A 16,862-nucleotide genomic window follows, 5' to 3' on the forward strand; every position below is an offset into this window, starting at 1 on the left:
TAAGATACAGGGTTACCCACAAAGGATGAGACTTCAGAGACGACTGTATGGATTAATACCGGCTGATTAGTATATATTTTTAGTTATTTATGCTTAGTTATTTTAAGTATTTATTTTGGAAAGAAGCAAAATCTGTAGAAAATGAAGTCAGAAAGGGAATAAAAATTTAGAAAAAGGAAATGGAATTTATAATATTAAAGTCATAGATTAATAACAATACAGATGAACACTAGATGTCGTCTTTTCAAGAATTAGGGGTTCTTACATTCACAATAAATCTGACGCAGAAGCGCATAACGCGTTAAATTACAAGACAGACAGAGAGCATGCGCGTAACTCCTTCGGGCTTCTGCCTATTGTGGAAGAAAATCCTTAAATCTTGACATCTAGTGTCCTATCTATAATGTTATTAATCTATGATTAAAGTGTAGTAGACTTGAGGATTCAAGGAATTATAATTTATGCATTTTATTCACCTCGGAGATACAGGGGGACCCGCAAAGGATGAGACTTCAGAGACGACTGTACGGAATTAATACCGGCTGATAAGTATATATTCAGAGTTTCTTACTTTGCAAAAACATAAAATAAGTCAATGAAAGAATAAATATTAAGTAGAGACCTTGATTTAATCTTGATTTCATCAAACTTCAAGAGTTTCAGGTCGTCTTTACAATCTCATTCTTTGTGGGTAACCCTGTACAATTTATCTACAGAGTTAAATTGCTCTCAGAGTTTACAGAGGTAGACATGTCCGCTTCAAACTTAGCATCTGATTTTGTCGTCTTTCCAACAAAAAAATGTTGAATTCTGTAAATATTCGTCCTTGCCACAGAAACCACAATTGAAAATAATTAATCATTTAGCTTCAAACAATTCATCTTTGATAAGGTTTAAAGCGCTAGATTTGAATCGGACTCTGATAAGTGACAGGTTTAAAGTGTGCAGTATTGAATCGGACTATGATAAGTGACAGGTTTAATGTGTGCAGTATTGAATCGGACTCTGATAAGTGACAGGTTTAAGGTGTGCAGTATTGAATCGGACAATGATAAGTGACAGGTTTGCAGCGTCCAGTGTTGAATCGGGCTATGATCAGTGACAGGTTTAAAGTTTGCAGTATTGAATCGGACTATGATAAGTGACAGGTTAAAAGTTTACAAATTTGAATCGGACTCTGATAAGTGACAGGTTTAAAGTGTGCAGTGTTGAATCGGACTATGGTAAGTGATAGGTTTAAAGTGTGCAGCATTGAATCGGACTATGATAAGTGACAGGTTTAAGGTGTGCAGTATTGAATCGGACTATGATAAGTGACAGGTTTGCAGCGTCCAGTGTTGAATCGGGCTATGATCAGTGACAGGTTTAAAGTTTGCAGTATTGAATCGGACTATGATAAGTGACAGGTTAAAAGTTTACAAATTTGAATCGGACTCTGATAAGTGACAGGTTTAAAGTGTGCAGTGTTGAATCGGACTATGGTAAGTGATAGGTTTAAAGTGTGCAGCATTGAATCGGACTTTGATAAGTCACAGGTTTAAATTGCTAGTATATTGAATCGGACTATGATAAGTGATTGGTTTAAAGAGTGCAGTTTTGAATCGGACTATGATAAGTGACAGGTTTAAAGTGTGAAGTGTTGAATCGGACTATGATAAGATTCAATTCCTTTCTAAGTTTGAAATATCAAAGGTTTACACCATCAGGTTTCAAAGATATAGCGATTAGAAAATTTGAGTTTGTGGCAAAGACTTAATTCCTTTCTGTTTATATTTTAAAAGCCTTTTTTCTGAAGCACTCTGAGAGCCTGGTCTATTATATTAAACTCTTAATTATGCTCGGAACTTGAAACTTGTTAATCTATCTTCATCATCATTCATCAGCTAGATTTTTTCTTTCAAATATAATCAACCAGTTTTATTCACTGGTTTGAATATATCTACTGTCTCATCGGAGCACCAGATTAGAGCCTGCACATTCTCACTGGTGCTATCCAGAGTAGCTCGGGACCCTCCCAGATCCGAATTGAGCAGGTCCAGAGCTACTCTGGATACCACTGGTGAGAGTCACTCTAGTATGCCGAGTCCATTAGCGCCTGATTCAATCAGGGTTCAGTCATATGTTTGTTGTCTATTCTGAACAAATAGAAATAGTATGGCAGTAACATCTATCTTTCTATCTATCTTATTATCCAATTAGAGTTATGAGTCCTTCGATCGACGCTATCAGTAAATGGAAATATTACTTCTACTGAAGCCTAGGCTCTTATCTGACATGGTGCTATGATGAATTAGTGTATTTAAAACCGTGTTCTTGATTTGCCTTTAGCTAAAACTTTAGCGCCTGCCCGGCCTTACATGCATAGACTAATCATTCACAGTGGCAACTTTTAATTTGAAGAATTTAGCTCCCTAACTTATGCACATATATGTGGCACATATTGTTCATAAACAAAACAGGCTGTTATGATATTATGATAGAGTTATGATAGTTGATAGTTGATGCTAGGTACTTTCCCAAAGATATTTTCCCTAGCTGCAATTTCCCAAGGGTATTTCCCAAATGTGCAATTTCCCATGCCGCAACTTCCCAAGTCTGTTTAGCTGCAGTGCTCGGCCCCCTGGCCCATCCTAGCAGCAGCTCTCTGCCTTTTTGCAGCATCGGAAGGCCTAACATTACCTGTTGTACATTTGGAAAGTTGCAATTTGTAAAATTGACACTTGCAAGTTGCATTCGGAAAAATGCCTAACACCTCTAAAATTGCTAATCTTTAATTTTATCTACAATACCATACTCAAAACTTCTACATTTCTATGCTTAATTATGAGAGATAGCTAATTTAAAGTGACAAATTGTAAATGTTTTAAAATTTTATGTTCCTTATGTCTCTTGCCATAGTTCTGAAATTTCGCAAATCTCAAATAAAGCGTTATTGCAAATGCATCAGCTCCCACCGCAATATTACTTTTTTATTGGGAGATTTTCAACTAAAGATTTTCGTTACAATGAGTATACAAGTTTTTAAAATTTTAATGATCCAATTCATAAACGAAAAACTATATATGGAACATGCCGACATTAATTGTTCTACATCCTACTAGAGGTTGCCTTTCCGTGCTTCTGTTCTAACCTTATGCTAGTTTAGACTAACCTAATGCTAGTGATTAACTAGTTTGATTTTAGCATGGGCTAACCTAATGTTAGTTCAGGCTAACTTGATGTCAGTTTAGTCAAACTTGATGTTAGGCTAACCTAATGTTATGTATCAGGCTATTTTAATGCTAGTATAGGCTAACTTAATGTGAGGGTAGGCTAACTTCAGATCTTAGTTTAAGTTAACTGTTGGTTCAGACTAACTTAATGTTAGCATAGGTTAGCCTGATGTTAGTATAGAATAAAATTGTGTTAGAATACAAATAAACGCTGAGAAGATATTTGTTAAGTTATTTATTTCTAACTTTGAATGAAACATAAGGAGCATACAATTACTATGAAATATCATGCTATTCACAATATACTTTCTTTCTGATGTTATTTGCTACTTATTTGATATTGAATACTTTTTTCAAATCTTATAGTTTTCTAAATCATCTGATTAAAATGACTGTAAGCGTAATTTCAAGTGACCCTTCATCCAATTCACAAATGTACCCTGAAACCCTTCGACTAAACGTTGTGGAACTTATTCTCATTAATCCACAAAAACGCGTTTTATGTTGAACACTTTGCTTGCAACCTGTTTTCAGTTTTAAAAATATTAATATTAATTTTTTCTCTAAAATTTTCGGAGACCGTTTTTAATGTAAAATATTACACTATTACAGCATCATCTGTATAGATTCATTAACAATAACAGATAGGACACTAGATGTTGTCTTTTCAAGATTTATTAGTATTTGGTTCACAATAACCCTGAGGTAGAAGCCAAAAGGAGTTACGCGCATGCTCCAGAGAACGGGAATTTCCCTCTTTGCTTGGCGGCCGGTCACTTGTAATTATGCTCACAGTCCCTTTAAGGCCTGTCCTATGCCCTACTGCCCCAGGTTACATTTTCATAAACATTTTCTTGAATAAATAGAGGTAAACATTGAGCATGTTTGAGAAACACATTGTGCACTGTCGGAACAAATATAAAAAAACATGAGATTTTGTTCTTAGAATATCAGAACTTTTTTTTAGATTATCAGAAATCTTTGACAGTATATCAGAACATTTTGATAGAATATAAGAACTTTTTGATAGAATATCAGAACTTTTTGATAGAATATCAGAACTTTTTGATAGAATATCAGAACTTTTTGATAGAATATAAGAACTTTTTTAAAGAATATAAGAACGTATTGATAGAATATGAGAACTTTTTGTATCTATCTTTATACAAAATTTAAGGCAACTCTCTGAGGTCTCTATTATTCTGATCTCAAATTTTGAAAAAATGTTAAAATTTTATAAAATTTCTATTTCTGTTTACCGAAATATGTAAATCACCAATGGTACCTAGATACCCCTATTTTTCGTAATATATACTTATTCACAAGACGAAAAATTTACATTTATTCTGGTTTAACACCCTGTATTGTAAAGCAGTCCAGCTCAGCGTTATATTGGAGAGGAGGATCGAGTAGAGGTCTGAATAAGCAAAATGTTTAAATCAGCATTTTTATAAAAATTAAATAGTTAGAAAATATAAAATTGTATCTAGGGCACACACTGTCAACTTGGTTTCAAGGAACTTTAATTCAAAGCTGGATATTTTAGAATCATAACCCCGTACCCTGCCACAGAGATCCCAAGGTTAAAAGTACTTTACAGATCTAAAATATACATGTCTATGGCTATAAAAAAAAATAAAGTCAGTTAGTATGGTATAATCAAAAGCCGAGGCATTAAGACACCTCCATCTGAGATAAATATTGTTTTCTGTCTGAAAATGAGAGCAGAATAGTTTCAAGTGAGTTATAAAGTTACTTTGTGGGTTTATCACGTGTTATCTTCCTGATTATTGCTCATAAAGTTTTGTAAAGGGTACCACTGTGCAGCTCCTGAATTGGGGGTACACCATGGGCAGTCGTAGTACATTTGAATTTCCGAGCCGGGTCAACCTTTCCGGTTGTACTGTATCGCCCGGACAAATTGGGTAAATAAAGCGGACACTCAATTGGACTATCCGGTGCAACAAGGTTGACACGGTCAGACTTTAGGTTGAATCAAGGATGTATTGCAAGGAAAGTTATTTCAGAAGTGTACACATCTTTTGTACTGCAGTGTACTGTCTCTGGGCGGTAATGTAAACACAGGACGGATGTCAAAGCCTGACATGGGATCCATCTTTCACATAAAAAAAAATCAATGAAACATTCTGGTCATAGGAAACTATTATGTGAATTATCAAAATTATCAAAATTTAATGCTTTTAACCTCCTCGGATGCTAAACGAACACTGATGCATCTATTCTTGTTTACAAATTCCACCCAAAGAGAACTGGTTTTAATGTGTACGCAGAGTATACACGACCGCAATTAACTTTCCTTGCATTACACCCTTGGGTTGAATTTACTTTTACTAAAGGGTCAGAGGTGCGTGAGACTTGAAACTAAGTTAAAAGTCTTTTGTCATTAAAATATCATGATTGAACATATTTTTATTTATTTCTCCAGACGTGTAAAGGAATTACGACATCCTTTTCAAATGCAACCTCTATATATATTTATATATTTAAATATTGTCCTTTGTCCCAAAAATTGTTAAAATTTATGAAGTTTTGATGGAGTCATGCAGGTAACAAAAATGTTGTAATTTTGTCCATTGCTATATCTTACACATTATCTGTTACCCTAACATCGTATTTCAAAATTACGAATATTTTGTTAAAAAATATGAACATTTGGTTGGAATGTAAAAACGTGTTAGCTTTTCTTAAAATTATGTTAATAATTTAAAACAAAATATTCCTAATTTCAAACAAAACCGTAGGGTTTCTTAGTCAGTGCTACCCTATATGTAACAAGCTTTGTTAGAAATAGCTAATATCCAATATTTGATCAATCAGTTAAGAATAAATAACATGGTAATATATTTGAGGTTAAAAGCTTTTAAGTTTGGTAATCATCAATTTTTTTTCTTAAATCGAAATAGCGAAAGTTTTGATAAACATTTTTTTCGAATTAAATAAACATGTCCGTTTTGTAAGCTTTTTTTCAAAATTACGGTAAGTTCAATTTTGAACAAAATTTTAGGGGTAATACATAATGTATCCTCATATGTTACTCATGCAACAAAAATGGTAGAAACAATGTAAAAAATTCAACTCGAGACATTTTTTGCAACAAATTTATTTTCTGCAAGTTCTGAATAAATGCTGCGTAAATCAAAGACGATTATATGGAATTCCCTGTGCGCATTGATTGTGTGTATTGTGCATATATAGTTATGTATATGTATAGTCATATAATCTGAAGTTAGTAAATCAAATTTGGTTGTTAATTAGATTTAGCTTTAAACTTGCTTTCAAGGGACTGGTCTCGCAACTTTAAAAATTGACTGTGTTTTTTTTTGGCAATTTTGACTTAATTGATATAGAAAAATCATGATTACTTAACATATTAATAAAAATGTTGAAAGTCTAAACTGTGCTACTTTCTGCAAACTTTAAAATTTGTTTTCAAAAGAAAAAGTTTAAATTTAAAAAAAACAGTTGATTTAGGTTAAAGGGAGAGTTCGCGAAAAATGAATGGGGGTATAGGCTTAATGCGAAAAAATAATATAGACGCTAAGTTATTCGGTATGCGACGTCTTTAACAATTTTCTCCTTATAGACGCAACAGATAGAAGTAAGATTAGTAGCGATCTAAAGCGCCTTTTTATCGCATTAAGCCTATACCCCCTTTCATTTTTCGCGAACAATCTGTTTAAAGAAACATGTCGGCGTTCTAATCTAAATGAATGGCTTGTCCGAATCCCAATGGTACCTTTTAGATTTTTGTGCAATCATCGACGACGGAGATATCCTTATTTATCTGGCTGAAAATTGAGTGTAGATAAACTTTACTCTAAATGCAAATGACGTCACCATACATGGTTTCCAATGTTCAGCTAAAGAAGGATCTTATTAAGAAGGATATTTCCGTCGTCCATGAACAGATTAAGGTTGAGAGGGTACCATTGTGAATTGGAAGTGTAGTTTTGATCACTTAATTTTACGTCTACATTCCCTTTAACTATTGTCATGTTTCACCAATATTCATGTTTCACTTTTTTATTAAAATTTCAATTTGGAGAAGAATATTAAACTTTTGGGCTTTGAACAAATCCTTGTTATAACATTGTTCAAATCTGAGGAAAATCAGTTTAATGGTTTCTTTACAGAGTAAAAATATGTTTAAACTAAATATTTAAAATAATATTAAATGGCTTGTTTACTAAATTTTACTGTTCAATGTTAAAACACTTGATCTTGAAATAAAGCTAACTTCAAGCAACCCTCCATGCAAAGATGGTAAGGTCTGATTCACAACAGTACCTTTTAAGCAATTAGCTGATCATTTAGGGCCATAGAACATCTTCAAAAAGTTTAATGTAATCCTTTATTAGTCAACAATTGGGATTCAGAAAAGCCAATTTACAAATGGAGGTTCACTTAAAGTTATGTTCAAGCAGACGACCCTTTATATTAAGAAATATGTTTCACCTTCAAGATCATTGAACAAATCTTTTTAACAGAAACATATTAATTTTCTTTAAATCCGTTGCAAAATTGGGTTTTATATAATGAGGGAAAATAAAATCTCCATTTTGAATCGAGAATTAATCTCTCCATGTGTTAAAAAAAAAGGCGGGAACAATGCGCGAAGGCTTATTTATTACCAAATTTAAATTTTTCCTGCCATTACCTCTGCTGGGCAATACATTTAAACTGCTGTTCAAGAGCTCATTTTCTAGTCGGATAAACCCCTGACTTATTGAACAAAATTTAAAGAAAATTTCCAAATTTTCCGGCCATTAAACTTTCCCTATATCCTCTTTGACACTGCTCAAATGAAAAAATATTGTTCAGAAAAAAAACTAATAGATGTCAAATTATCTACAGAAATATAAAGCACTTTTAGCAGATGTTAAAAACATCTAATGTTTACCGGCCATAGTTTAACAAAAACAATGTCGCCAAATGTAATTAAAAACCAAAAAATCGTCAAATATTCAAATAATCGAATATTCGTCAATGTTAAAGAGCTGAAGTATAAAAGAAAAAACGTCTCCAAATATTAAGAAAGAATTAATTTAGTCAATTTATGAACAATAATTTATATGCGCCAAATGTTCAGTTTCGCGACAAACTACAAGAACCGAATATGGCGGAACGAGGTAATGCAGAAGAAGCAGGAGAGGGAGGCGGAGGGAGAGAAGAAGGAAGGGTTCAACATGAAGGATATGTCCAGGTAATCTGCAGTAAGAAACTTCTGTAAAGGAAGAATTAAAAGTTATCAGAAAATTCTGTTAATAAACGTAAAGTTTGAAAGTTATCAGAAAATTCCGTTAATAAACCGAAGGTCTGAAAGTTATCAGAAAATTCCGTTAATAAACCGAAGGTTTGAAAGATATAAGAAAATTCCATTAATAAACATAAAGTTTGAAAGATATCAGAAAATTCCGTTAATGAACGTAAAGTTTGAAAGTTATCAGAAAATTCCGTTAATAAACCAAAGGTTTGAAAGATATAAGAAAATTCCGTTAATAAACATAAAGTTTGAAAGTTATCAGAAAATTCCGTTAATAAACATAAAGTTTGAAAGTTATCAGAAAATTCCGTTAATAAACGAAAGGTTTGAAAGTTATCAGAAAATTCTGTTAATAAACGTAAAGTTTGAAAGTTATCAGAAAATTCTGTTAATAAACCGAAGGTTTGAAAGTTATCAGAAAATTCCGTTAATAAAGGTTTAAAAGTAATCAGAAAATTCCGTTAATAAACATAAAGTTTGAAAGTTATCAGAAAATTCCGTTAATAAACGAAAGGTTTAAAGTTATCAGAAAATTCTGTTAATAAACCGAAGGTTTGAAAGTTATCAGAAAATTCCGTTAATAAACCGAAGGTTTGAAAGATATAAGAAAATTCCGTTAATAAACATAAAGGTTTAAAAGTAATCAGAAAATTCCGTTAATAAACGTAAGGTTTGAAAGTTATAAGAAAATTTCGTTAATGAACAGAAGTTTGGAAATATCAGAAAATTCCTTTAAATCATGAAAAAATTCATCTCAAAAGACAATATAACTGTGTTGTGTGAAAACTGTTTTTTTTCTGATAATTACAAAGTTTACTAAGTTTACTTTACCTATGGTATTTAAGGCCAATTTTGCCTACAAAACATCCATAACATAGGCTAGAAATGTTTCGTCGGCAAAATTGGTCTTGGCAAAGTAAAATTGTCTGAAAAGTAGATGTGAATTATAATATTACCTATTTATCTTCATTCATCGCTAAATTATGAGGAAAGTAATGGTTATATAAATATATTATAAACTAGGCTTGAAGGATGTTATATCAACACCTTGGTTCCATCTTAAAATAATGATTTGTAAGTGTGAAACGTTTTTGTCGAAAATAAATCCTTTCTGCAACTATAAAAAATATAAAAAAATCATATAGTTATTATTGAATTTTAAAATCATAGATTATCAGGATAAATGTTCTTAATTTTTTTTAAGTATGGTAATGATAAATGAAATTAAAATTTTTTTTTAATCTTAATAAAGTTTTTTTTTCTTTTTTAGCAAAGTGGATCCAGAGATAGGCCCTGCTTCAAAGTAAGGAATATAATTTAATCTAATTAAAGACTTTTTAAAAAAAATTTTAAATTGTCATTTTTTAATTTTTAATTTTTCGAAACACTAATATATGACTTTACTATAGAATTTTGTTAATTTAAACTTTGTTTTGACTTTGAAAACTTAATTTATAATAAACTAAATTTAAGACTTAAATGGACTGTAAAGGAAAAATGAAAGGGGGTAAAGGATGAAACCTGAGAATCTCAGGCATTGAACAATACATATAAGACATGATTCTGATGTTCCAGTCTCGAGAAATTGATATAAAATTATACGAATATTTATATATATCTATATATATATACAATTTTGTATAAAAGCAGTAGGTTTAAACAGATCATATTCAGCAAATACGCAACCAATGGCAGTGCAGTATACTGGTCACGTGATACAGACGGAAATCATGTGACCAGTATACTTCACTGCCATTGGCTGAAATTATGGTGACGTAATACGGACTATACAGACTATATGTACTAATAATATCTTATATCTATAAAAAATGCAAAATAAAAATTTAAAAATTATAATAGGAGCAAGCCTGGGATTCTCAGGTTCCTGTGGGTATAATCGTTTTGAGATTGGTTGTGTATTTGCTGGTTATTATCTGTTTAAACCTACTACTTTTATACAAAATTGTAAATATATATTAATATTCGTATAATTTGGACACAGTTTTACATCAATTTCTCGAGACAGGAACATCAAATAAATGTCTTATATGTATCGTTCTATGCCTGAGGTTCTCAGGTTTCATTCTATACCCCTTTTCATTTTTCCTTTACATTCCCATTAATTTACTGACTTTTCATTGATTAATTGCAGTATTCAATTGCATTAATCGTTTAATTGATCATTTTATCAATCAATTTCATTGCTAATTTTTTCAATTTATTTTTCAATTTCATTGATCAATTCCATTGATTAATTTCATTGATCAATTTCAGGATGCCGAAGAAGTCTAATGGAGAAGCTGGCACAACTGTCGAATCTTTTGTCAACATTGATTAATCAATTAAACAGCGATCAATAAATTTAACAGCAATCAATCAATTTGACAGTGATCAATCAATTTAAAATCCGTCAATTGAAAAAATCAGAAAATTAAAAACAATTCATTCGTTAAACATTCATTCAAATAAAAAATAGAAATATCACATTCCAATAGTTATTAATTGATTAAACAGCAATTAAGTTACTCAACAGCAATTAATTGATTAAACAGCAATACTGATTAAACAGCAATTAATTGGCTAAACAATATTAATTGATTAAACAAAAATTAATTGATTAAACAAAAATTAATTGATTAAACAGCAATTAATAATTAAACAGCAATTGATTAATTAAACAGCAATTAATTGATCAAACAGCAATCAATTGATTAAACATCAATTAATTGATTAAACAGCAATTAATTAATTAAACAGCAATTAATTAATTAAACAGGAATTAATTTATTTAACAGCAATTAATTGGTTAAACCTTAACAAAAATATCAAGCAGTGATCAATTGTTTAGATCAACATAACGATCTATTATAATCTTATATGACAATAACAATAATCAATTGATTAACCCTGTGATCAATTGACTGAACAGCGATCAATCAATTAGTTACAGAAAATGATCGTTTTAACAGCTTTAAATTGTTTATTTATTAAAGTGCAATTTTTTTAGAATTATTATTAAAAACATTGCTTTGGTTGTCTGAAAATTTGTTAAAAATTGATGTTAAATCTTAAATCTTAAAACATGGAGGTGGGGGCTCGAGCAATATTCAAAAGTATTTTCAAAATATCAAAAAAATCGTCTAAAATATGATTTTTTTTACAAAATTTTGCTGTGAAATTCATTTTAAAATAAATTGAAAGTAAAATTGAAAAATAATGCACTAAGATATTTTATAAAATTCAATCTTTCATCTATAATCTTTTGGTGGTTTCAAGATAAAAATTTAAAAAGAAATCTAGAAATAATATCACTTGGAATAAAAGGGCCGCCTCCGTACAAACTTCGAAAATGCGCTTGACATTTTTTATTGCGAATTTTCATGGTGTTCAAAAATAATTATTGGATTTTGAGCAGAAATTTTGAGTAATTGCCCTCATATAATCAAAATTGTCAAAATTAAAAATATCATTAGGTATATCTCACAAATATTTATAATTCTAACATTCTGTTCATGAATTCACATTGCTTTTAATAAGTTTGTGTGCTCCTCTGGTTAAACTGAAGTAAAATGAACATTGTTAGCTTCAAACCTTAGATTGTAAATTTTACCTTTTTTTTCTGAATTTGAACATGAAATAAAAACAGTTGCAAAGTCGTTAAATTAGACCCTCTCCTTGTGTCCAGTCAAATGTGTCCTGTCTAAGTAATATTATTTCTAGATTTGTAATTTGTTGATAGGTTTATATATAATATATATGTTTGATGTTAAATTTATGTCTAAATGTAAACAAGTGTACAACTAGTGCAGTACACTTCCTGTACTATTCCTGTACTATTCCTGTACTATGTACATTATCTGTTTCAAGCCCTGTAGATTTTTGTTCAATAAAGTTTCTAAAAACCCTCATCAGTTAGAAAAAAGCCTAAGATTTGGTTTGTAATGGCAAATGACCGAAAGTTGAGCAAATTATCTCAATTTTGATAATTTTGAAATACTTTCATTTAAGCAAGGCTGCTCTGATCTAAAAACATATCAAAACTTAATTAATTTCCACTTTTAAGAATTCAAATAAACTTTAAGAAAAGTCTCCATATTAATATTTTTTATTGTTTCTGAAATAATTGTTTAATAATATATTTTGAGGAAATAAAAGAATGTTATTAAAGTTATAATTGTTGTATTTGTGAATTATTTCTTTTATTTATTGTAGAAACCCCGGTTTATATAAATATGTGTATGTTGATGTAAAATACATTATAAAAATGTTGAAATAAATGTTTTCTTTTTGCAAAATTATTAACATATTCTAAAATTTCCATTTTTTTTACATCTGGACACTTTTCATCCTGCCTGGACACTTTTCATCCCGCCTGGACACTTTTTTAACCTCGCCTGGACACTTTTCATCCCGGCTGGACACTTTTTTAACCTCGCCTGGACACTTTTCATCCCGCCTGGACATTTTTTTTAACCTCGCCTGGACACTATTCATCCCGTCTGGACACTTTTTAACCTCGCCTGGACACTTTTTTCTTCAAGTGGACACTTTTCATCCAGCTTTGACACTTTTCGCCCCGCTTGGACAAAATAATTTCCAATATTTAGGGCCTCTACAACAATCTAAGATGCAAATCCTATTTTAAAATTGGATGCTAGACAAAGTTGTTCTGAAAACATGGTAAACTAAAGGTCTTGATTAAAATGCCTTGGTTTATAATGTTTGATTGATATTAAATGAGAGATTAAAATTCAATTTAAAATATTGCAATAGAAACAGGATCACACCGTTGGAGATAATTTTACGTGCTTCCTTCTTTACTTATCCTCCCCCAGTCCCCCCTTTCATCTTCCCTCCTCCCGCTTCCCCCTTCCCCTTCCTCTCCTCAACCCCCCTCTAATTCTTCATCAACACCACCTTAATTTGCTTTTCTTCAATTCTCGCCACCCACCTCATCAGGTTATAGTAGGATACCCATGTAGAATAGTATAGATGTAGGTAAGTATAGGTTTTCAGGCACTGCTCACCACTAGTGTATGGTGCTAGCATCTATTATGAATGGTTCTTATAAACTCTAAGTATAGTAGTAGCAAACCCATGTAGAAACCTCTAATACAAGCTAATAATAGTATATATGTAGTTGAATATAGGTTTTCATTCACAGCTCACCACTAGTGGTCTTATTATCTATTAAGAATGGTTCTTATAAACTCTAAGTATAGTAGTAGCAGACCTATGTAGAAACCTCTTATACAAGCTAATAATAGTAAATATGTAGTTGAATATAGGTTTTCATGCACAGCTCACCACAAGTGGCGGTAGTATCTATTAAGAAGGGTTCTTATAAACTCTAAGTATATTAGTAGCAAACCCATGTAGAAACCTCTCATACAAGCTAATAATAGCTAATAATAGTAAATATATGTAGTTGAATATAGGTTTTCAGGCACTGCTCACCACTAGTGGCGGTAGTATCTATTAAGAAGGGTTCTTATAAACTCTAAGTATATTAGTAGCAAACCCATGTAGAAACCTCTCATACAAGCTAATAATAGCTAATAATAGTATATATGTAGTTGAATATAGGTTTTCAGGCACTGCTCACCCCTAGTGGTGTTAGCATCTATTAAGAATGGTTCTTATAAACTCTAAGTATACTAGTAGCAAACCCATGTAGAAACCTCTCATACAAGCTAATAATAACTAATAATAGTAAATATATGTAGTTGAATATAGGTTTTCAGGCACTGCTCACCACTAGGAGTGCTAGTATCTATTAAGAAGGGTTCTTAAAAACTCTAAGTAGTAGTAGCAGACCCATGTAGAAACCTCTCATACAAGCTAATAATAGTATATATGTAGTTGAATATAGGTTTTCAGGCACTGCTCACCACCAGCAAAAAGTCCTTTTTTAAGATCAGTTCATGTTTAAAAATTTCATAAATGTTAATTTAAAAAAATTTGTTTGTCAAATTCAAGTCTCATCCTCTATGAGTAATTAAGGTTGTTAAAGGTCATCACTACCGTTGTGGAACGACATGCCACTCTATAAAGTTTAACGCAGTTTTATTTGATTGAATTTGATATATTTAATAAGATTAAAAGTAAAAACTGTGTGGCAGGGATTGAACCCGTGAACATCAGGCGAAAGCGGATCAATAGATAGATAGATAGACACACAAACTGTGTCAACAATGCCGCGTAATAACTAAATTTCGACATTGTAAAATTTCCTACTATAACAATTATCATCAAATAAGTTTCAGTTTTTATTAAACTGTGCTTTCTATTCATCACTACAAATCTCGAGCGTGAGAAACAAGAGTTCTGCAGGCTCATTGGTTTACAATCCTAAGCAAAGAGAATAGAATATATATTAGAGGGGAATTTACAAGAAAAAAGTGTAAAACGGTCATTTTGTTGTACTGTTTCCATACTGCAGGTGTACTTCACATATCTATGCTATATAACCTGTTGGGCCCTGGAATATCATTTTATAGAAAATCTAAAATTAATGTTAAAAGAAAACCAAATTATGAAATAGGCTGGTTTCATAATTGACCAATGATCATTTCACATAGACTTTCACTTTACAAATGATGATTTTCCGTTATAACTATAATCAAATGATGTTTTTTATTCACCTTATTCATTATAAAGTTTATTTAAGAGCTTTGAAAAATTCAAAATTGAAATGAATAATCTAGGAAACATACTGTATTAATGCACTCTACTGCACATATAATTTGTGAACATTTACATGATTTGTACACTTTGAACTCCCTTTCAGGCTGAAAGGGACTGAAAAAATTCATACCGAGAATTCATTAAATTCCCCTCTAATATATTGTGGAAGACGATGCCTGGCCGCATTAAACAAGTTCCACAAGATTCAATAGAATGAGATAGAACGGATACGGATACGGGGCATAGTACTGATAAACATCTTCACGTGTGATTTCGATATTTACTCTAGTTCTGAACCCTCTAGTAATAAGTTATAAGAAATATATATATACTGGAAGTTATTTATGCATTTTTATTAGAGTCTGACTCACATCCTCTATATTGGTGACCCCCGACTTTGAACATACAGTTAAACGCTATCCAGTTTCATGATTTTCTTAAACTTTGAACATTAAGTGATACATTCGAGCATCATGACGGACCAGAAAGAAACTCCAACCGAGTACTCTGAGTGTTATTTCTACAAACGTTTTGGTCCTGCAGTTTCCAGGGAAACGCCAGAGCCGACGGGAGGAGGAAAAATTAAACAGCCTTCCCGTCGGCATTATCTTGTGTACCCTGTCAAACGGTGATTATTTAGTGGACACTAGAGCTTCAAGATCTGTGTTTCCTCATCGTTCCTCAGCTGCACCGACAGGCCCCCGCCTCCTAATGGCTGATGGACGGCCAACTAAAGCTTGGGGTTCCAGATTGATTCCTCTACAGTTTGGTTCCTTCCAGTTCCAGTTCCTCCTTGCCGGCGTGGACCAACCAATCCTGGGAGCAGACTTCCTGGCAGAGTTTGACCTCCTAGTCGACACCAAGAACCGCCAAGTTCTTCAAAATCTCTCCTTCGAACCTCTTGCACCGCCTAGGTTTTCTCCATCCGATTCCACCTTTGCCTCTTTGTGTAAATTCGCCCCTGATGTTGCCTCTCTCCTGGATGAGTTCACGGCAGCCTAGAATCCACAAACACCTGGTAAACTCCCTGAGCACAACGTTGAACATGTGATTGAAACAGAAGGAGAACCGTTATATGCTCGCCCCCCACCGTTTGGATCAAGTTAAATTAGCACAAGCTAAAGCTGAGTTCCACAAATTAGAATCGGCAGGGATTATCCGTCACTCCGATAGTCCTTGGGCCTCACCTCTACATATGGTTCAAAAATCTGATGGATCCTGGCGTCCTTGCGGCGATTACCGCCGTTTAAACAATGTTACCAGACCAGACCGGTATCCTCTCCCTAACATTCGGGATTTTACAAACAATTTAAGAGGTTGCAAGTTTTTCTCCAAACTCGACCTAGCGAAGGGTTACAATCAGGTTCCCATGAGTGAGGCAGATATTTGTATAACTGCCATTGTGACTCCATTTGGATTGTTTGAGTTTTTATATATGCTGTTTGGACTGAAAAATGCGGCTCAAACATTTCAACGATTGATGGACAGGATCTTTAGAGGATTACCCTTTGTTTTCATCTACTTGGACAACGTCCTGATTGCCAGTCGGACCAGGAAACTCCACATCGAGCATCTCCGGGTTGTCCTAGAGCTCCTGGTTCAGAACGGATTAGTGTTGAACCTGGATAAGTGTAGTTTTGTACAACACGAGATTGAGTACCTGGGACATAAGATTACTG

General features: G+C 32.4%; 1 protein-coding gene across 2 annotated transcripts in view; it reads left to right on the forward strand.

Moving 5' to 3' along the window:
* The window catches only part of LOC111713070 (potassium voltage-gated channel subfamily B member 1), a 26,319-nt gene extending 15,210 nt beyond the window's left edge, over positions 1–11,109 (forward strand). For both annotated transcript variants that reach the window (XM_023487861.1, XM_023487862.1), the window contains 3 exons: positions 8,323–8,436; positions 9,767–9,799; positions 10,771–11,109. In XM_023487861.1, the coding sequence (XP_023343629.1) occupies positions 8,323–8,436; positions 9,767–9,799; positions 10,771–10,834 (211 nt within the window). In that variant the 3' untranslated portion in view covers positions 10,835–11,109. The remainder of the gene's footprint in view (positions 1–8,322; positions 8,437–9,766; positions 9,800–10,770) is intronic.
* The last annotated feature ends 5,753 nt before the right edge of the window (positions 11,110–16,862 follow it).

Source organism: Eurytemora carolleeae, unplaced genomic scaffold (genome assembly GCF_000591075.1).
Source record: "Eurytemora carolleeae unplaced genomic scaffold, Eaff_2.0 scaffold1159, whole genome shotgun sequence".
NCBI classification, from domain to species: domain Eukaryota; kingdom Metazoa; phylum Arthropoda; class Copepoda; order Calanoida; family Temoridae; genus Eurytemora; species Eurytemora carolleeae.